The 23,357-nt window shown below is 33.4% G+C and overlaps 1 protein-coding gene across 1 annotated transcript; it reads right to left on the reverse strand.

Moving 5' to 3' along the window:
• Window positions 1–16,102: 16,102 nt before the first annotated feature.
• LOC111921050 (exocyst complex component EXO70H1) lies at window positions 16,103–18,358 on the reverse strand. The gene has a single exon (XM_023916636.3). The coding sequence runs from the start codon at window positions 18,192–18,194 to the stop codon at window positions 16,254–16,256; it is 1,941 nt and encodes a 646-aa protein (XP_023772404.1). The 5' UTR covers window positions 18,195–18,358; the 3' UTR covers window positions 16,103–16,253.
• Window positions 18,359–23,357: the final 4,999 nt, after the last annotated feature.

The following is a 23,357-nucleotide window of genomic DNA, read 5'->3' on the forward strand; positions in this document are numbered from 1 at the left end:
TGTTATGTGATATGTTTATGTGCTATTATATGTTAGTGGGCGAGGCCCTGTGACAGGCGAGGCCTAAGTGAAACAGATCTGTATCCGTGCGGGGCTCGAAGCCAGGCGGGGCCGTTGTAGCGGGCGAGGCCCGAAGTAGAGGGCGTGGCCCAGTATGTGCAGTATGTGATTTTGCATGGTATGTGTTAAGGTGGGGAACTCACTAAGCTTCGTGATTACGGTTTTCTGTTTTGCTTTCAGGTACTTCCGGTAGCGGAGTGAGGAGCTCGGGGTGATCGCATGGCACACACCATAGATTAGTCAGCCTGGGAATGTTTACTCTGATAATAAACATGTGTTTTGAAAACTTATACTCAGATTATGCTTTGGAATGATGTCTTTGTTTAAAGTAATGTTTTATTAAAAAGAACTTTTTGGTCTTAAATTTTGGGATGTTACACGAATATTCCCGGTTTTTGCTATTTTTCTTTATTTTTTTGCCAAAACTTGTAAAATTCATAACGTTTGCATACGAACTCCGTTTTTGACGTTCTTTATATGCACTCGTAGGTAAAATTATACTCTACGACTTTCTTTTAGACTTCGTCGGCTAATTTTGACTTTATTTTTAATATTATTATTTTAAACAGACCGGGACGTGAATCCGTTATAAATTCGTAACTTCTTCATACGACGTCCGTTTTTGTCTGTCTTTTTACCGTTGTACTACTAATGATGAGACCTTCAATTCTCGTTTAGGTTGTGTTGGCTAAAAACCACTCGATCTTTATTTCAAGTTTTTAGCTGTACACTGATATACTGAAACTTAGAAAAATCATAACTTCCTCATATGAAATCAGATTTTGGCGTTCTTTTTATGAAAGTTCTCGGTTTAACATAAACTGTAACTTTCATTTAGATTGTTAAGGCTAGAAAGCCTTTTATTAAAAATTCAGTTTTTACACTGAACAATATTTTGTCGGTTTTGTCGCGGATTTTCGATTGGTCATAACTTCTTCGTTATAACTCGGATTTTAGTGTTCTTTATATTTTTGGAAACCTTGTTACAATCTCTATCACTTGGTTCAACCCAATTGAGATTATTTAATAATTTATTTTTGAGGGTCAATTATGTAAATATACATAGTATGCCAAAATTTCTCTTTATTTATTTAAAAGAAGTACAAATTGACCTACACTATTACATAAGTATGAAATAACGGTTTGTTACAAGAGGCGCTTGTGGCGAAGAGCAGAGCCTTCTAGCTGACAACGAAGGAGGCACGTGCAACTCCATATGTTGTGATGGGTACGTATATTCTCCTTATCTCTTTATTTATATTTATTGTTGCTTATGTTTATGTGTTTCATTATAGGATCGTTCCTTGTGAACGGTATATCTGATGGGTTTTGAACACTATAACATCCCTATGGTGCATATACAATCTTAATACTTTGGATCTAAGTTTTCTCTAGTTATACATGCAAATTTCATTTTTCCAATGCATGAAGCCTATCTAGCATACAACTTGATATATGAATCATAAAAACTAGTTAGAAGATTACCTCTTATTGTAGCTTGTTGAATTTTACCTTTCAAGAGCTTAGCACCTCAAGTGTGATGCCTCGGATAAGTCACAAACACCACCAACAATTAGAGGACTTGAGAGAGAGGTTAGGAACACCCTAAAATCGGATATACTCTTGTTATATCACTTGTGTATCGATTTTGGGCCAAAGGATTACATATATATATATATATATATATATATATATATATATATATATATATATATATATATATATATATATATATATAATGTAGAATTCCAAGATTTATACGTAACCCTAATTCTTACACTTAGGCTTATGATCCATAACTCATATGGACTAACTCTTCATGGACTCCCACATAAACTTATTCCATCATGGATCAATAGCCCATATGTATCACTAATTTACATAATTAGTCCCCGTTAATTTAATTAGTCTCTTTTGATCACTAAATTAATTCCAAATTAATTCTTGATCAATACTAATTAAATAATATGATTTCCCCATTAATATATTATACTTATAATATATTAGTAAATCACAAATAACCTCTTTCTCAAATATCTATCCTATCAGATTGTTCTGGTGAAGGCAACCCAAAAGGATCATTCTACTATATCGTTTAGTACATACATATTATAGTTATGGGCTTAGACACCTAATCCAACAGTCTCCCACTTGAATAAGTCTAATAAATATAACTGTAAGTAAAACGATTAGCAATTGTAGCTCTCAAAATCCGTTGTCGAACTCTGACGCGTCCTTTAGATAAGGGATCATATAAGTCTCTGTTCTTTAAGATATCATGCGGACAAATACATGGAACATAGTCATACTTATTATCCAGCAGTTTGTTTCCCGATTTCCAATTTGTTTGACATAGAACTTAACTGAACACATCAATTGAGTCCTGACCGAGATTGACACATAAGTCAAGACAAAATTATCGAGGGGCCCATGATATCTCTTTCAATCCTCTAAGGATTAAAAGGAACAGATAAACCTCGACTCATATGCTTGTACTAACTAGTCGTTAAATCATACATAATAGTACATTTTATAACATCAAGTTATTGATGTGTATTCGCACTATCAATGTACAACCAACTCATATATCTTGTTTTGAAGATTATATGATATTATCGTCTCATAATCACTCGTGATAAATTCCATGAAGTGATTCATGTGAGCGTGGGTTTAATCCAATACTCAAATCTTATTCCAGGAGCACTCATGAATGTTTTAGCAAACTTTTGTTATGTCTAAACACTTTACACAATATACAAGCCAAATTCATGATAGTCTTACCTCGATACCTACTTCCAAAGTATGATCGACTGTGGATAGTTTGAATAATCTTATTATTCTGGAAGTCAAAACATGCAAAATGAAACAATAGTAAACAATTGACACAAGATAGTAACTTTACTCATAAATAAAACTCCTTTTCATTTAATCATCAAATGTCAATTACATTTTATCTATTACAAGTTTCTAAACAACTATCTAATCATTGAAACTAATATCGTCCTTCAGCCCAATGCTCCTTGCATGCTGCAAGTGCTTAACCCTACTCAGTCCCTACGTAAGGGGATCTGCTGGGTTCTCCTCTGACGATACCCTCTTTACTACGAGGAGTCCTTCTTCTACCTGATGTCTTATGAAGTGATATTTTCTGTCGATGTGCTTGGATCTGCCATGATTCCTTGGTTCCTTGGTTAAGGCGACCGCACCCTCGTTGTCACAGAAAATATCCATAGGCTCCTTTACATTTGGTACAACTCCAAGGTCTCTGATGAAGTTCTTCATCCATATCGCCTCCTTCGATGCTTCGCTTGTTTCTAAGTACTCTGATTCACATGTTGAATCAGCTACAGTCTCTTGTTTGGAACTTTTCCAAGTTATTGCTCCTCCATTCAGTGTAAATACCCAGCCCGACTGAGAGCGGAAATTACCTTTGTTCGTCTGAAAGCTGGCGTCACTATACCTTGTCACTCTTAAGTCATTACTCCCACCGAGGGTAAGGACCCAGTCCTTAGTCTTCTGAAGGTACTTAAGAATGTTCGTTACCGCAATCTAGTGAGCTTTACCAGGATTCCCTTGATATCTATTGGCCATGCTCAAAGCAAAGGTCACATCAGGGCGAGTACAAGTCATAGCATACATGATTGAGCCAACTGTGGAAGCATATGGTACTCGACTCATCTTTGCTATCTCATCTTCTGTACTCGGACTCTGAGTCTTACTCAGTTTGGTATTGCTTTGGATAGGTAAGTCACCTTTCTTGGAATTCTCCAAGTCGAAACGCTTCAACACTTTGTCCAAGTAGGTACTTTGACTAAGTCCTATTAGTCTTTTACTCCTGTTTCTCAATATCCTTATCCCTAGAATATAAGCAGCTTCCCCGAGGTCCTTCATAGCGAAACACTTCCCAAGCTAGGACTTAACCTCCTGTAAGGTTGGAATGTCATTTCCTATGAGAAGTATGTCATCCACATACAACACCAGAAAGCTAACTATACTCTCACTAGCTTTGACATATACACATGACTCATCCTCGCTTCTCGAAAATCCAAACTCTTTAACTTTCTCATCGAAACAAAGATTCCATCTGCGAGACGCTTGTTTCAATCCATAAATGGATTTCTTAAGCTTACACACTCTATTAGGGTACTTTGCATTGACAAAACCCTCTGGCTGATTCATGTAAACATCTTCAGCCAACTTCCCATTAAGGAAAGCGGTTTTGACATCCATTTGCCATATTTAATAATCATGAAATGCAACTATGGCTAGAATAACCCTTATAGATTTAATCTTCGCTACTGGTGAGAAGGTCTCATCATAGTCAACTCCGTGAGTTTGAGTAAAGCCCTTCACAACCAGTCGCGCCTTATATGTGTGTACTTTCCCATCCATGTCGATCTTCTTCTTGAAGATCCATTTGCATCCGACCGTCTTACGACCTGGTACATTTTCAACCAAGTTCCAAAATTGATTGTCATACATGGACTGAATCTCGCTGTCCATAGCCTCTTTCCATTTTGCAAACTCAGGGCCTGTCTTGGCTTCCTTGTAGTTATTAGGTTTATCCAAATTTATCAATGTACTATCACTGATAAACGTATCACCTTCAGTTGTTATATCAAAACCATATAGCACAGGTGGAACACTAACTCTACTAGAATGTCTCAGAGGTAAGGACTCGTCAATTGGTTCAACAGGAGTTTCCTCCTCGGGTTGAGCACTAGTGTTTAAGGTTCCTTCATCACTTAACTCTTAAAGCTCTTCAAGGTCAATTTACCTCCCACTGTCCTCTTGGCATATCAGTTCTCTTTCGTGGAAAACCCCTCTCCTTGCAATGAAGACAATATTGTCACTCACTCTATAGAAGAGATATCCAAAGGACTTGTGTGGGTAGCCAATGAAAATACATCGCTCACTACAAGGTTTGAGCTTGTCGTGAGTCTCTCGTCTTATGAAAGCCACGCAACCCCAAACCTTGATATGTGCTAACGAGGGAACTTTCCCTGTCCATATCTTGTGAGCTGTTTTGGTAAACTTTTAAGTTGGGACTAAATGAAGGATATGGGCGGCAATCTCTAAGGCATACCCCCAGAATGAGATAGGTAACGAAGCTTGACTTATCATGGAACGAACCATGTCTAACAAGGTTCGATTGCACCTCTCAGCCACACCATTAAGTTGTGGTGTCCTAGATGGCGTCAATTGTGAAACAATTCCACATTCCTTAAGATAGTCATAGAACTCGATACTAAGATAACCACCACCTCGATCGGATTGGAGCATCTTTATCTTCCCGTCCATCTGATTCTCCACTTCTTATTTAAACTCTTTGAACTTTTCAAAGGTTTCTTACTTATGCTTGATTAAGTAGATATAGTCATATCTACTGTAATCATCAGTAAAAGTCACATAGAAGCGGTTAGCATCCCTTGTGGCGGATCTGAAGGGTCCACACACATCGGTGTGTATGAGATCCAGCAGACTCTCACCCCTTTCACAAGTACCAGTGAAGGGTGACTTGGTCATATTTTCAAGCAAACAAGATTTGCAAGTGTCATCCGACTTTAAGTCGAATGACTCGAAGACTCCATCCTTTTGGAGTTGGGTTATGCGCTTCTTGTTGACATGTCCAAAACGACAATGCCACAAGCATTCCTTTTCCAAACCATTGGACGAATTGATGTGCAATACATTATTTCCTAAGTTGTCTACAAGCATCCCAATTTCATATATACCATTACAAGGAAATGCTTTAAGTAAAATTCACCATTATAAAAAGCATTAATAGAACCAATTTCATTATCAAATGAAGATCTAAAACCTTGCTTATACAAACCATGAAAACAAATAATGTTTCTCGCTATATCGGACAAGTAGCAACAATTATTAAAATCTAATTCTAACCCACTACTAAGAAATAAATAATAAACTCCAATCTTGGTGAAAGGCGACACTTTCCTATTCCCCATGATTAAGTTTATCTTCCGGTGCTCCACATCCCTGCTTCTTTTTAGTCCCTGCAAATCGAAACAAATGTAAAAACGACAACCTGTATCAAGGACCCCAAGAATTAGCATGTGATGAGTTATTAGATAGAATAGTGTAAATACTTGCATGGGTGGGCTTTATCTTCCCATCCTTGATGTCTTGCAAGTATTTAGGGCAGCTTTGCTTCCAGTGCGCTTTTTCATGATAGTAGAAGCACTCTGCTTCCTTTTCGTTGGAAGAGGGAGTAGAAGAACCAACTTTGGTCCCACTAGAAGAGGATCCATCATAAGACTTTCCATTGTGGCTCTTAGAAGGAGCCTTCATCTTCTTCCCTTTCCCATGTCCAATTTCCAGAACAGGGTTAACAATAGTAGGAGTAGGAACAACAAATTTTCCTTTTAAACTACTTTCAGCAGTTCTCAGAAGGCCTTGAAGCTTGCTTAGAGTGACCTCCTCCTTTTTCATATGATAAGTCATACAAAACTGATCATAACAAGGAAGCAAAGAGTGTAGTATAATATTAATTGCCAACTCTTCATCAAAGTTAACATTCAACTTTAGCAAGCGGTCCATAAACCTTTGCATCTTTTGCAAGTGGGCTCTCTCCATCCTTCATTTTTGTTGTAATCATGGAGGCAATGAGTTCATACATTTCCTGTCAAGCACTTTGATGACATCTTTCCATCAAGTCTTGGTGCATCTCGAAAGGGTAGTAATCGTCATAGGACTTTTGAAGTTCAACTTTCATAGTGGCCAACATGATACATGACACCTTGGTGGCGTCCTTCTCATGAGTCCTATATTCAGCAACTTCTTCAGGAGTAGCAGTTGCTACATCAATCTCCTTAAAGCTCTTTATCGAGGACATATTCCTTATCCTCGTAACGAGTGACCATCCTAATGTTCCGAATCTAATCATTGAAATTCAAACCATCAAAGATGACCCTCCCATACAAGTTCATAAAGGAGAAAGAGCCAGAAGGGTTTGAGCTAGAAGCGGTGTTGGAAGACATCTGAAAAGAAAGACAAAGTTTATATTAGATAAGAATCCTTAATATAACACCCAAATGAAATATTACGGTTAGGACCCAACACAATATTTTACAATTTGGAAGAGGGATGTCGTAATCCAACTGCAAACTATTTGAAGGTAGGTAAATGACGATTTACCAAATTCCACCATGAAAAATGAAATTGATTATTAAGTTTAAATGAATTGAAATTCCTAAATTCTTTTGAGACTCATTGACCTTTTCAATGGCATGTTTAAATCTCGATTATGCCCTTCAAGTTTGTGACTGTGATACCGAGGATCATAATAAAGGTGTGAATAACCATGCAAATGTGTTTGGTACTCTTTATGTCATTTAGCACCTAATCAATGTGTCGGTTAACCACACACGCTCCATTGATCTATGACAAACATCAAGCTACCCTTTGCCACCCTTGTTAGTCCAAGTTTGTGTGCCGATCAACCATACACGCTCCACTAACGACTTGGCGAGGTGCAAAGTGCAATTTCATGGAATATCATCATTTTCACATTTTTCCTAAAGTAACTAAGATTGAGAATTTTATAAAAACATTTAGTTACTTTATAATTATCATTATACTTCTTAATGAGAATTAATGTCCTATCTTACCCGTTCGGCTAACGACCCTCCACCAGTCAAAGAAGCGGCGGGCGAGAGTGGACATCCATTCAATCGCCATTTTATAGGCAATTTCCTTATACCCCCTTATAGACCGGCTTTGTGAATGATGCCTACTATTGGTAAGACTGACTTGTCTTACATATATATATATATATATATATATATATATATATATATATATATATATATATATATATATATATATATATATTAACTTTTAATATTTTAATAGTATAAGAGTTGAATTTTAAACTTTTAAAATTCTAAGGTTTGGAATTAAATGTTTCATAAGTGAGACTTTATAAATTCAAAAACTTGAGGGCAAGTTTTGTAACTCTTCAAAACTTTTGGTTTCCATAACTTATGAATTTAATGTTCATGAATGAGACTTTTCATATTTCATAAGTTGAGGGCAAGTTATGAAACTCTCTTCAAGAACCAGTTAGATCAAATATAACTAATTCAATTATCATATAATTTAGTATTTAACAAGTTGATCTAATCTAACTTACATATCAAGGCAATTCAAATCAAATAATACAAATAATCAACATATTATCTTAAAATTTGGTAAGTGTCCTTAAATTGGATGAGGATAATCATTACCATATAAAAAAAAACGAATTTTATGATACAAAACAGTTTGTTGTAATGATCTTAATCCAATTCTGGCCAAAAGGCTTGAAAATTTGCAAGCAGAAGATTCTACTCGTCGAGTGCTTGAACTGTACTTGTCAAGTTGCCAGTTTGTGAGTGAACTCGTCGAGTCAGATCATTGGACTCGTCGAGTCCATCAGTCAGAGGCTAGAAATGTGACATTTTCAGCTTTGAAAAACAACCATGCATCAATATAACAGAAAACTACCCTAGGCTCTGATACCACTGATGAGTTTTGAGCACTATAACATCCCTATGGTACACATACAACCCTAATGTTTTCTCTAGTTATACATGCAAATTTCATTTTTCCAAAGCATGAAGTCTATCTAGCATACAACTTGATATATGAATCATAAAAACTAGTTAGAAAATTACCTCTTGTTGTAGCTTGTTGAATTGTGCCTTTCAAGAGCTTCGCACCTCAAGTGTGATGCCTCTAATAAGTCACAAACACCACCAACAATTGGAGGACTCGAGAGAGAGGTTAAGAACACCCTAAAATCGGCTATACTCTTGCTATATCACTTGTGTATCGATTTTGGTCCAAGGGGTTATATATATATATATATATATATATATATATGTGTGTGTGTGTGTGTGTGTGTGTGTGTAGAATTCCAAGAGTCATATGTAACCCTAATTCTTACATTTAGGCTTATGATCCATAACTCATATGGACTAACTCTTCATGGACTCTCACATAAACTTAGTCCATCATGGATCAATAGCCCAAACTATATGTATCACTAATTTACATAATTAGTCCCCGCTAATTTAATTAATCTCTTTTGATCACTAAATTAATTCTTGATCAACACTAATTAAATAATATGATTTCTCCACTAATATGTTATACTTATGAGATATTAATAAATCACAAATAACATCTTTCTCAAATATCCATCATATCAGATTGTTCTGGTGAAGGCAACCTAAAAGGACCATGCTACTATCTGGTTAAGTACATATCTATTATAGTTATGTGCTTAGAAACATAATTCAACAATAACTTTGATTATACACAGACTCATAAACAAAAATAGGTCAGCACATTAAAAAAAATCAATATAAAGGATATAATTTTGTTTCTGTAACTAAATGAATGAAACTAATATGCTTAAATTAGATTGATTTTTTTTCATGACCTCTCAACAGGGATACAGTAATAACAGGTAATAAGAGCATAGTAAATGTAAGAAATTGGAGAAAAAAAAAGGAGAACAGATTAAAGAAAGAACCTGGAAAATAAATTGGAGAAGAAGACCGATGAAGCAGAACACTGTAAATCATAGGACTCAATCCAAAATTGTAAAAATAACAACTTCAATGTAATTCTGTATGTGTGTGTGTGTCTCTCTCTCTCTCTCTCTCTATATATATATATATATATATATATATATATATATATATATATATATATATATATATATATATAGTGTTTTGAATAAGGAAATCATTATCTTTCAAAATTTTGGGATCCTAAGATATAATCTTGGAGATTTTCGGCTATTCATCTTGAAAAAAAAATATCAATTATATTGATTCAAAATTTCAAATTAATTGCTTGCTTATTGAGTTTTAAAATTCAAATCATTATCTCAAATTGATTCCTTTTATATGGAATATACTGTGAGATAAATTATGAATAATATTAACTTTAATTTTGATTCTCAAATATTTTGCTGATTGAATGATATTAGATTAGATCTTATAAGTTAATAACCGAATTATTGATATGCTTATTTAATGAGGTATTTCAAAAAAAGAACCTGAACGAGTTTGAATTTTCAAGCCAAAAGCTATAAATAAGGGAGTTAAATTAGAAACAATATTACTTAAAGAAAGTGATATCTAAGTATATAGAGAAAGTGATATTTTCAATTGATAACATAATTGTTGAATTTAAAGATTCTATAAGTATTAAATATTATATAATTAAATGTAATTGTGTTTGAATTCTATTTGGGAAATATGATGTCAACAATTTGATCTAATGGTGGAAAACATAGGATTGAAATATAATCAAAGACTCTGATTGCTTCATTGGTGAATTAAGGGTTATTTTTTAATAATATTTAGATATTAATAAATAATGAATTAACTAAAACTTATGGAGAAGGACATTATGGTATTTTTATCATATTTGAGCGGATTTGGAGACAAAGGTAGCTCTTAAGACCTATGACTTATATAAGGAATGTAATCCCTTATGTTTCCGAACCCTAATTTGATTTCTCCTCTTTCTTTCTCTCAAATATTCTCCTATAAGGAGAATCTGATTTTGTTTGGAGCACAAGGAAGATAACTTAAAGATCTTGCTTGTTTGAAGTCAAAGATTGTGATTCTAATAAATAAACTGTCATTTGGGTTCTCTTAATTCTTCCTTACTACAACAAAAGATAAATGGTCTATCTTTCTTGCAGGATAATTTAGTTGCATAAAGTTGAATAAAATATATCTTGTTCTATGGTTTCACCATTCCTCAACAAAACCAACCAAAACTCAAATAAAATGGGGAGTTTATTACCTTGAGAGTTCATGAAATCAAGAATCAGTTTAAGTATCCATTTGGTTGTATAATTCTGAAATTAGATGTTTCCCAACATGATTTCAACAAGAGCTCACAAATTCTTCTCTTTTTTACTGCTTCCTATCCCAAGCTCGGAGAAGGAAATGAAACTCCAATAGGGTTTTAACCCTTACATAAAGTTTCATATTTTACTATAAATTTCCAACGAATTAAGAGAGGTGGGTATGGGCAACGGCGTTATTGGGTGTTATTGCATGTTATAACATGTGAACACCGCCCCCCTTCCCCGTTATTAGATGTTATGAGACTGCGCGTTATTCCCCGTTACCACCATAACACGTTATAACGTGTTTTTTTTTTTTTGTCGTTTTCCTAATAACGTGGTGTGGGCGTTGCCCACACCTACCAGTATAAATCATTTTGATTAGTTCCATGAACTTTACTTTATCCAACTTAACTCCCCTTCTTATTGGCGATAAACACAAACTACTAATCTTTCACTTTTTCTCACAATTAATGCTTCAAGTACGGCATAGCAATGTGCTTTCAAATATCCATGATACGTTAATTCTTATCACATGTAAGTTTTCTTCTTGAATTGCCATCATCCTTTATTTAATAGCATCTGGTTCATCAACTAGATAATTAAATAAACACCTTAATGGCATTTTCACATTTTTAAGGTCAAAACCGTCTAAGTTCTAACTCTGACACCAAATCATACGTATATAATACTTTAGATTTATAATGAACGTGTTATTTAACAAAACTATCTCATGATCTTAAATTTTGTACAATACGATAAATATGAACCGGGTTTTTATTTCAATATTGATCGAGTTTATTATGACAGTCATCCAACATAAATTTTACATGTAATCTTATGCTTTTTAGACAAAATAATAAAAACAAGTTTAATACTTTGAAAAATGATCGACCTATCTTATGGAAATGTTATTTTACTGGAGAAGCTTGGACTCCATTTTTAACCTTGCTATATATTTAGTATTCCCATCAATTGTTAAGAAAATGACACATGTTTGAGTTTACTCCAATAAGACCGTTTTATGCCGAATCATGTTTTTAATGTTTTAGTTCGGTAATGAACGAATGATTTTGATTGTTTTGTCTTTTGTCTTTTGTATAAAATGATACTATTAAATTCTCTCGATTTAATTTTTTTTATTCTATATGGTCACATGTTTGACTAGTTATCCAGAACTTACTTAACATATATGTTTAAATGATCTATAAAAAGTTAATATTATTAAATTAAAAAAAAAACTAAACCAATCATCTAAAAGCATTTTTTTAACAGTTAAATCACTTTTATCATTTAGGACATGTTTGATAAAAGTAGCTATCAACTGGAAGCTGGTAACGGATAGTGAGTAGCTGGTAGCTAGAAGTTGTATTTTGTATTTGTTATATAAATGTTTGACAAAAGAAGCTGAAAGCTTTTGAAATATGTAAAATTACATAAAATGATAATTGTTTAAAATAAATAAATATATAAATATATTTTAAAGGTAATTTTGGAAATTAATTTTAAAAGCTCAGTAACGTTTTGTTAAACATTATTTTAAGTAACTTTTAGATTTTGAGTGTTTTATTTAAACTAAAAGTCAATGTGCGTATTGTCGAACGCAACTTTTTGTTTAAACTGGAACGTTTTGTCAAAATTTAGAAGCTAAAAACTCTTAAACGCTCACAAAAGCTTCGTGCCAAACACACCCTTAATTGTGAGTCTGTGACAGAAATAAGGCTAATATTTTTGAGAGTTTGTTGATTTATTACGTCATTAATATTAGGGTAAATTACATGAATGGTCCTTGTGCTTAGGTGTGATTTACACGTTCGGTTCCTAACTCTATTTTTTAACTCTGATAATCCTTATATTATGTTTTTATTGCATATTTTGTCCCTGACAAACTTAAAATGACCAATTTGCCCTTACTAATTTATTTTAATGTTTACTTTTATTTTTTTAATTAAAAGTAATGTTAAAATTAATACTATTATTATATGTGCCCACCAACTAAACCTTACCCCCATTTTCCTCATTCACGATCATAGATTCATGTCACATTACAATCAATGGTCATTGGTCCAATGTTGCTGGTGACTACGCCCCTCACCTGAAGACAACTCCCATTTGTGCAAACACCCGACTCTATCTTTTTTCTCTCTTTTCTCTTCTACGATCGAAAACCTGAAGAACCTCCCTCTATGGTCGTGAGTATGTGTCTAAGAAACCCTAATCGATCATTTATGCAACACCCCCACGCACCGTGTCCCTTAGTTGAAGACGACTATCATACCCACCATCCCTGCTACTTAAGATGTTGATCAATGATTTTTAATCGTCCGTCAGATTTGCAACAAACCGCAAACATGAAGATGTTGTTAATCAATTAGAATTAGACGTCAACAGAAGATTTGGGTGTGACTAAAGCTTCAACATAAATAGTTGTTGGAGCTGGTAGTCATCATTGTGTGGGGGAGGGCTATTTTAGTTCAAGTTTTTGCCAGTGTTATAAATAATTAGCTGCAAATGGAATTTCATTTTTAGTTTTTAATCTTTTTTTGTTCTTGTATTGTCGATGATGTGGTTATAAACTTATACATAAGAAGTTGCTGATCTTTGCTAAAGTTGCGATGCTAGAGTTTGATTTTTCTAATGGGTTTTTATGTGTTATGTGGTTACCAATGCAAGATGAGAAAAGGATGGTCAGAGTTTGAAACAGAATGTGAGAATGAATAATGTTTGGGTGTCCGATTTATGGTCACTATGTGTGATGTTAGGGAAACCATTTCAGATCTATATCCGATAAAGATGAGATGAAAGTTATAGAGGGAAGAAGGGGAGGAGGGCCGGTGGTGTGGGCTTTTCAATCAGACCAACATATTTCACTAATACTTATTTTATATTTAATTAATATTTTTTAATTATTTAATAATATAAAAAAACAAACGAAATCAGTATGGGTAAATAAGTCTTTTTAGGACAGATGTGGACCAAACGTGCAACAAAACTATATAATAGGGACCGTCCAAATTAAAAAAATATGTTAACGATCAAACATGTAAATTACTTCAAACCACTGAAAGCATTTGTGTAATTTACCATTAATATCATACTATATTATAAAAGAAGCATTTTTTTTTCTTTTACCACATTCATTTGAAACTTCCATGTATTTTTCCTTTCACCACATTCATTTGAAACTCCCATGACTTTTCAATTTCTTTCTAATAATGATTATAAGTTGGTTAATAAGATTAAATAAATATCAAACCTAAAGTGTAGTCATATATAAACTAAATTTCAATATTAAAAGAATATCTTTACTTCTACTTATAAAGTTATGTTTTTTTTTAACTTTTTACATATTATACTTAATTTATTAGTTTTAATATATTGTTGGATGTAAACCATTATCATTTTAAAGCTACAACTTTTGAACAATTTGTATGAAATATTTAAATTATAACCTTAAATATAACATTAGAGGAGCAATTTAAATATAAATTTTAGTTTAACTTAAACAACCCAAATAATATTTTGTAAATATTTAAAAGTGATAAATTGTAGTGTCTTTCTATTAATAATTATAATTTGGTTAATAAGGTTAAATAAATATCAAACCTAAAGTGTAATTATAAATAAAATAAATTTCAATATTAAAATAATATATTGACTTCTACTTATAAAGTTATGACTTTAACTTTTAACATATTATATTTAATTTATTAGATTTAATATGTTCTTGTATGTAAACCACTATCAATTTAAAGCTACAACTTTGGGACAGTTTGGACAAAATACTTAAACTGTTAATTTAAATATAATATTACAGTGTCAACTTAAATATAAATTTCAGTTCCATTTAAAAAACCTAATGAATATTTTGTGAATAGTTAAAAGTAATAAATTGTAGTGCTAAATGCAAAAACTAAACCATAATATCAATTTAACTAAAATATTTTCTAAAGATATTTGTATAATCGTTAAAAGTTCTCAAAGAAGTAGCTTAATAAAACTTACAATAACAATAGGTAAAAAGAACTATATACAAATGATTATATTATTACATTTCAAATCAAAAACAATGTCTAATGTTTTAAATAATTATAATGATATAAATTAAAACGTTAAGAAAATATATTTTAAAAAATTAATTAATAATAACAAAAAATATAAATAACATTAAGCCATATATTATATTTAATTTTATTCGTAAATAACTCGCGAGTAGAAGTCATTCAAATGGTTGAGATTATACAGTTATAACAGATGTATATATTATCATATAACTCAAAATAATTAATATATTATATCAATTTAGTATACAAATTATTATATCAAATTTAACAACAAGGTTATTGTTATATTTAAAAAAAAATATTTGTAAAGATTTCAACTATATAGGTCTTTCTGCGCAACACACGGGCATTCGCCTAGTTATCATATCAAATTGATAGTTCGTCTACGATATCATATTTTATTTATTTATTTATTTTTAAAACAACAAATTTAATCTATTTCTAAACTACTCTTTAAATCCACCTATATATACAACGTGACTTAAACCCTTAATCTCAAGGAGGGAGGACAACATCGGATACGTTGGGTTAGAAGCCATACCATTATTTTAGATCCTTTACTTTTTAAGTTTATTAAATAACTTCATTCTTATAAAATAAATGTAATAATTAACATAATTCAACCTCTCCAAAATTTAAAGGTCGTTTTGTTTTTATCAACAAAATCGTTTTTATATATGCGGAACTTTGAATGAAAAATATTTGTATTGTTGATCACGTCTTAGCATTTAATGATTTTATTATTTAAATTAATATAAAACGTTTTGGTCGTTACATATGTGATATGTACTACATAAATATTTAAAAGATAAACATAAATAGTATCGAATAGCTTTGGAAATATTAAATTTATTCCTTAATTGAACAAGAAAAGGTCTTTTTTCTTTTTCCTTTTTTTGAACGGCAAAAGGTCTTGTTTCTAATCAGTTTATAAAATATTCGCCGATTTGGACAATTAATTTTATATTAAAAAACAAAATCAATATAAACTTTTTGATTGATTTATTTAAAAGTTAACGTATTTATTTAGCTTAACTTTTAAATATTCTGAATGATGAATTGTTCAACATCATAACAATAATGTATCTTAATTTTTTAGGAGTCAAAGAAAATGAATTATCATTTAATATTTAGCATTAAAAAAACAACCAATTATTTATCCAAAAAAAGAAATTCTATTTCTTAAAACAAATTTGTCTTTTTACATTTATGATTTATCCCAAACAATAAAACAATATTTCTCCATGGCAGCCTCACCGGCGTCGCGACAAAGGGCTAGAAGACGAAGATGAATGCGACGGCGTTCCGGTGCCGGAACTTCCGGGACCACCGGTACTATGGAACAAGTCCGACAAGTGATTACCCAAATCGTCCGGTGCATATCTGACAACTGAATCAACACCTCTGAAAACATCTCTGTATCTGTCGTAAAACGTCCGGTAAACCGGCGATATCTTTTTCGCCACCGAGATTTTAATCTCGTCTCGCATTTTCGAGTCGGGGATGACCCAGGTGGCTTGTTTCCGGCATGCGTAGTTGAATTCTAGATTGAATCGTCTGAAACACTCCCTCACTGCTTCAATCGGTAAATTGTTTGGATTCTCCGGCAACGATGTCATAACTTTACTCCATGCCATTCGTTCGTAATTTGCAGCGTATTGTTTCAGTTTCTGTTCGTGTTTCACTAACCAATCTTCTCCGATCAGGAGCTTTAGATTAGAGCTGTGAACCTTTGAAATGATGTAGTTTAAGTTGTTGACTAGAAAAAGGTACGACTGAGCTACATCTCGGTAGAGCTCAGCGCTGGCGTCGATCTTACAGAGCAAAACCAGCACCAACCATGCGAAGCGGGCGGAGATGGACGATGATTCTTCCGAACCGGTGCTTGAGAAGTACGATTCCGGCAATGGCGACTGGATCTGAAGTGGCCAGTCCGCAACAATGTCAGAGAGTGCTACGGCGTAGTCGCTTAAGAAAACTAAGTAGTTCATTACGTAACGTGTTAGAGGATGAATGCCGCCGCCGTGGACCGGAGTTTTGGATGTTTCTTTCTGGATCGCCGCCTCAAAATCCGTTAACATTGCTCGGACGGCGTCGCCGAGTTTCACGAGTGAAGTGACGGCCTGTGTCCGAACGACCACCATTGAATCGAACGAGAAGATCATTTCAATGTCCGGCCACTGCTCGGAAATCGCGTTGTAGAGATCCAGCGTTCGGAACATTCTCTCCATTGATTTCTTCGATTTCGCTACGAACTCCGGGAATTCAAACAGCTGGATTGCTTTTTCCTTGCAGATATCGGAAAAGCACGATTCTCTGATCTTCTCCGATGACGAAAACACATAGTCGCAGAGAATTCTTTCGCCGTAGAAGAGAGATTTCACAGCAACTTTTTCAGCGTGTACCCAGGTTTTGATTTTGGGCTCGATTACTTCCCATTCCATTTTGTTAACTTGATTTAAACTGTATTTCTCAACTCCGAGATTATACAGTGTCTCATCAACAATGGATTTCCTGATAATTTTGTATATCTTCACACACTCTTTTGCATATCCAGAAGAGATCATGCAATCAGCAACGGATTTAAGATCAGCCATAACTATTTCTGAAACGGAAACTCTTTCTCCGTCGGAAACTGTGTTTCCAGACGATGAAATCCGATCATCTTCTTCGGAAGCATCGTCGTCATCGGAGACACTTGATCTAGCTCTTGAGGAATGATTAGAAACAGACTCGGAGTCAAGAACATCTCTATTCGCGGATAAAATCTGATAAAATTCCTTCTCCAATCTCTTCATCGCAATCTGCATTAACTTCTGCGCATGAATGATCTTCTCCGAGCTAGCACTCTCCGAAACAAAGGAATGCATCGCCGACTGCAAATTCTTAACCGACTTCACAAACAATCGAGCTTCACGTCTGTCTCCGGTGAACAGATAATCCACTTTTGTATAAAACGGAGAATCAAGGTCCCATCTCCGGATGATTTGTTCGGCATACAACAAATCTTCTTCGATGATCGAAGCAGAAAAGGTTTGATGATGAGAAGGAGTGCTCATAGAAGACCTTGGAGTCCTAGCCGGAGATTGAGCAAATGAATGTGTAGGTGACGAAGCTTTCGATGACCTCGTCGGAGATTGAGCATAAGAATATGAAGGTGACGAAGCTTTTGATGTATAAAGCAAACCCCTCATGATTAATCGAAGTAATTTACAAGAAATTTCAAATTTTATTTAAGAAAACGATTGATTATGAGATGAACCCAATGAAAATTGAAAGCAAAAGAGATGAAATGAAAGAAGTTTTGAACTGAAGATAGTGAAGGAGGTGAGGGGTATTTATAAAGGAATGAGGGTAGCTGAAAACGTCAACGGATTTGCCAATTGGAGGCGAGAACGCGTGATGCAAAATATGAGGGGTTGTAAACAAGTCAACAAAAATATATTGGTCAAAATTAAGAGAAATGTGTATTTTTGTTTTTATAAATAGAAACAAGTTAACTTGCAACATATATACATTTTTGACTTTATATACGAAGGATAAAATGCATAAGACCAACAAGTTGTAACACCCGCTTCAACCTCATTTACACTTGTGTTGAAAGAGTAAGTATATGTCAACCTTGATTTGGAAATTTCGTTTAGAAATTGGCGAGTCTATAGAAGGAAAAATTACATATCCTTTTAATTTTTCTTTCTTACCCATTTTTTTAAATCGTTTTGAGATGATATCATGATAACAAGTGTAATTAAATGATTATTAATTTTATTAAATATAATAAGTGTCACAATTTTAAATGTTATTATGAATATAATAGGAAAAAAGTATGAAAATATATGATATCTAATAGAAAACCATATGGTTTCTTATGATTTTCTATTTAAGTAAAATCGATAAAAATGAGAGTTATAAATACTAGTTGTGGGTTGGGCCGTATGTAGTTTATACAACTCGGATAATTTGAACGAGTTCTCTGTAAGTTACTCGGATTTAATCGTCTATTGAGGCGAGATTTGCCTACTTGGCCAAGAAAATCGGAAATCTTTCAAACTTGGTCTAACTTATCCAACCTTTTTTTTAAACAAGGTTAAACCAGTAAAAATCAATTTAACATACAAAAATAATATCAAATGACTAAAACCAATTTAAACATGAAATAAACCAAGTCTTAATCGTTAACTTTTTTACTCAATAACTTGGAGTAGGAGCTAGAAAGCTTGTTCAAAAAAATCCAAAATAAATCTTCCAATCACCTTCCTTTTTATAAGTAACAAAAACCATCTAGCTTTTACTGAATTGTCGATGTGGGATAGATATATATAAACTTATAAATAAATTAACTATGTCCTACAAATTGATCATCCATTTTGGTCCAATATAATAAGGTAGGTCCTACAAAATTTCAAAGTGGCTCCTAATTTTTTTTTTTCATATATAACTTACTATAAGATTTGAAAATCAAGGTGAGTCATGGGAACCACCTACATCTATGTAAACTCAGCCCCTATATTTAGAGCATTACTAATATGAAATTATTGATTTTTGTTGGCAAATTGGTGTTATCAAACATTTTAGGTGAAAAATGTCATCTCATATCATTGGGAATTCAGAAAATCATATGATATCATTTGCAATAATGTCGAGTAAGTACAATTCACGACTTTGGTCCCCCTCATGTGGCATTATGTCCATTTCACGAACCTGAACCTGGATAAATAGTGGTGGGCATTGGATACTTCATAAAATTTGTATTAATAGAAAACATATTGATAGTGGGGTGATCTTGGAGGAGAATAATGGAACTAGATGGTTTTCGTTGGTTCCGAAAAAAAGGTTAATGTTTTTTTTAAAGCTATGTAAAACATATTGCATTCTAGATTTAATCTATCTAAACGGGGTTTTGATATGGAGTCTATTGCATGTAAAGTGCATTGGGAGGGTGTGGAATCCATGTTCGTTGGCTTTTAATTTGTGGTCCAAAGGAGGTCGTCGGTGACAGATTGATTTGCCGATGTTCACGTCTATTTGAAATGTGCTTTTATGGGTAGATGATACAACATCAAACATTAGTATTCATAAGATGCAATGCATGAATTCAAACACCTGATCAGTGGTTACTTATGGTTACCACTCATCATCGACTAGCTGTTTATGACCATTATTCATCATTCTCTTGGTTGCTTACGACCACCAATCGTCATTTTACCATCACAAGAAGAATATAACGAACATTATGGCAACTTCCACTATTTCAGGAAAGGAGGTATGACCTGATAGTGCATTCATGCCCAAATTAGGGACATAAATGGTCTAGGCTTCCTTTACATTTTGTAACAAAATCACATTCTGTGTATGTATGCAATTATTCATTCTCCTAAATATTTCATATAATGCTTTGAAATTTATACATATCAACATCATTTACTAACATAAGATCATGCAATAAAAAAAATATAAGAGTTTGTGACATATATCTCAAAACTGAAAATCTTTATATAGAAGTTAGACTAAACTAACATCCAGCTTGATCTTCTATTTTATTAGAGTCCAAACATGTCCAAGTAATCAAATACATATGCTTAATAACCACAAAAAAGTTCGGTAACACGAACACTAACATTCTATTATCAATTTGACCAATTCATTTCCTTTGACACTTATTAGGTAGTGTCTAACATTTTATTCTCTAATATCATCACCTTCCATATATCCCATCTAATAAACATATCATTCCAAAACATAATTTTCAAATTTCTACCAATTTTAACTTTTGAGTCAAACACATGAATCTTTGTTAGCACCTCTTACTCGTTAACATGTTTATAACGAAATATTGTGAAACAAAATATTATCAATTCATAATTATCTTTACCATACTTATATCCCTTCATAAATAATTTTCCTCATTCAGTCGTATTCAAATGGATCTTAACTTAATCCATAATAATAATAATAATAATAATAATATTAATAATAATCAAAATCAAGGTCTAAATCATGTTGTTATCACAATTAAAGGTTTTTATAACACTATTTTTTTTATAATCTACTACCAATTTCATCTTTCACATATACTGACTTTTGGAAGTTTTGGAAATAAAATGAACTTTATTCCACTTACAAAAAACACATCAAACCTTGGTCAACAGGTCAAACCCAACTAGATTTAGTTATGTATGGATCGTGCATAAGTTGTTGTTGGGTTGACTTTGACTGTACAAACTAGTATTCATATAACTTTTTTTCCTTCTTACATGGGCACATATTAGGACCACTTGCCCTCACAAATTGTATTAGAACTAGAATCCCACATCTACTTTCTTTTCCCTTAACCAAAAATGTATGTTTGATGTTTATAAACTCCCTATACATGTGCAAACAATTTTACACAAGCCAAATATCTCATTCTTGAATGCATTAGGGTACTTCTCTACTGTAGTTGATATACTAAACACTAAGAATTTCTTGCACACTTTCATATTTATATCATCTTTAGGTAATGCATTTTCATATTCTTAACATCTTAGGCATTCCAAGATTATCATATCATTTATATGGTGTTTCTAAGTAGTTTTCATGCATTAATTTATTACTTTAACCATATAACATCTATAAATCCTCTTTGTTCCATATTTTTAGAAATAGCCACATATTTTCAGATTTTTTCCAATTATTGCATAAACACATATATGCATGTCACACCCCCAAACCGGAACGGCAGAAACGTTCGGGGGCGGATGACTTCATGTAGTACCGTAACAATTGAATACATAGTAAAGAAAGCAATATAACCATCATATATATAATTGAAAGTTTACATTGTTAAAAGGTACATGTTCAAAACCAATTACAATATGATGCCAAAATATGAAATTAACTAGGCTGCAACGTCACTTCTTCAAAAGCTGTTTGTTACCTGTAATTACTGAATCCTTAGGACATACAAGTAGTTTTGAAAGAGTAGGTCAGCATTTAAGCTGGTGAGTTTCATAAGTATTAAATGACAATGTTGGTATGAATTTAAAATGAAATGGTTTGTTTTTGTTTGTTTGTTCCTAGAAAATCCCATATTTTCTACTGATATAAATGTAGCCTTCTATCAAGACCAAAGTTTGTTTCTAGAAAATTGATGTTTTTCCGTATGTGGGTGGCAGTTTAGAAGTTCCAAAACTGTAACACAATAATGTTTTTCATGCCTAAAGTAGTTAATTTATGTACGTGTAACGTCGCCCAGACGTCTGAAAAACCCCGTAAATCAATGTGTTTTTAATACTCCATGTGAGTTTTATAACCATGCTATTGACTAGGACGGCCTATACACCACGTTCTTCAGGCGTTGAAATGTTTTGACTTTTGTCACCCCAAATGGTGTATTGTAGCTAACAGTCAGGGTGCGGGGTTGTCAATCCCGTATAGATCTATACACAAACACCATGCTCCCTGTCCAAGGGATTCTGGTATATAATACAGGACTTGAAATGTGTACTCGAACGTACGTGAAGTTTAATGTCTCACAAAACTTAGTATAAAACAGATTTACGTATGACAATGTTCGTTTGTTCTTGTATATGAATGTATCTCTTTGAAATAGTGTTTCTAGTACGTAAAAGTTCGTGATGTTCTCATAAAACTATACCTATTATAGTTTTCTAAAAGTGTGTCTCGTTTGTATAGTAAACCCTAGTTAAATGCTCACTTGTTATGAAAAGTATAACTTATGTAGTGCCAAAGATGGATGCATATACATATAGTATAAGCAGAGTGTTTGATTTATATATAAACAATTTTCATTTCAAAAGACAAGATGTTATCGTGATATATTTTGCATACGAAAGTTTCCCTATAATAGTTATGATTTCCATATGATTAAATTGATAAAAAGTGTATAATGACACTTTATATAACATACGATAATAATCGTGTGTTTTACTTGTATTCCCCCCTTTAAAAGCATATAAAAGCATTTATAAAACAGTTAAAAGTGTGGATTATAGGGGTATGAACTCACTTGAAAGATCGAAGAAGGCGAGATGAAAACCGAGCAGAACTTCGACTAGAGAAAGTGGATTTTCTCGGGATTCTCGGGAATCTCGGGAGCACAAACGACCTTTGGGACTTGAGCAAGGAAACCGGGGCTTCGGGATATCACGTGCACGGAAAACGAGGCAAAAACGCAAGAAAGATGAGAGGAATTGAGCCTTTTATTTGGAACCCTCACATCCCTTTTATAGGGGCTGGGAACCGCCTCGGTACGCTGGGCGTATGCGGTTACGCCGGGCGTACGCGTGCGCCATGCGTGACCGCATCCTCGATTGCCTTAGAGCTTCGGATGGGACGAGGCATAGCCTCGCATAGGG

The sequence above is a fragment of the Lactuca sativa genome, chromosome 5 (genome assembly GCF_002870075.4).
Source record: "Lactuca sativa cultivar Salinas chromosome 5, Lsat_Salinas_v11, whole genome shotgun sequence".
Lineage (NCBI taxonomy): Eukaryota > Viridiplantae > Streptophyta > Magnoliopsida > Asterales > Asteraceae > Lactuca > Lactuca sativa.

Bases quoted from the DNA above. Each gene is read 5' to 3' on its own strand.
- LOC111921050 (XM_023916636.3), bottom strand. From the start codon at position 18,194: ATGAGGGGTTTGCTTTATACATCAAAAGCTTCGTCACCTTCATATTCT.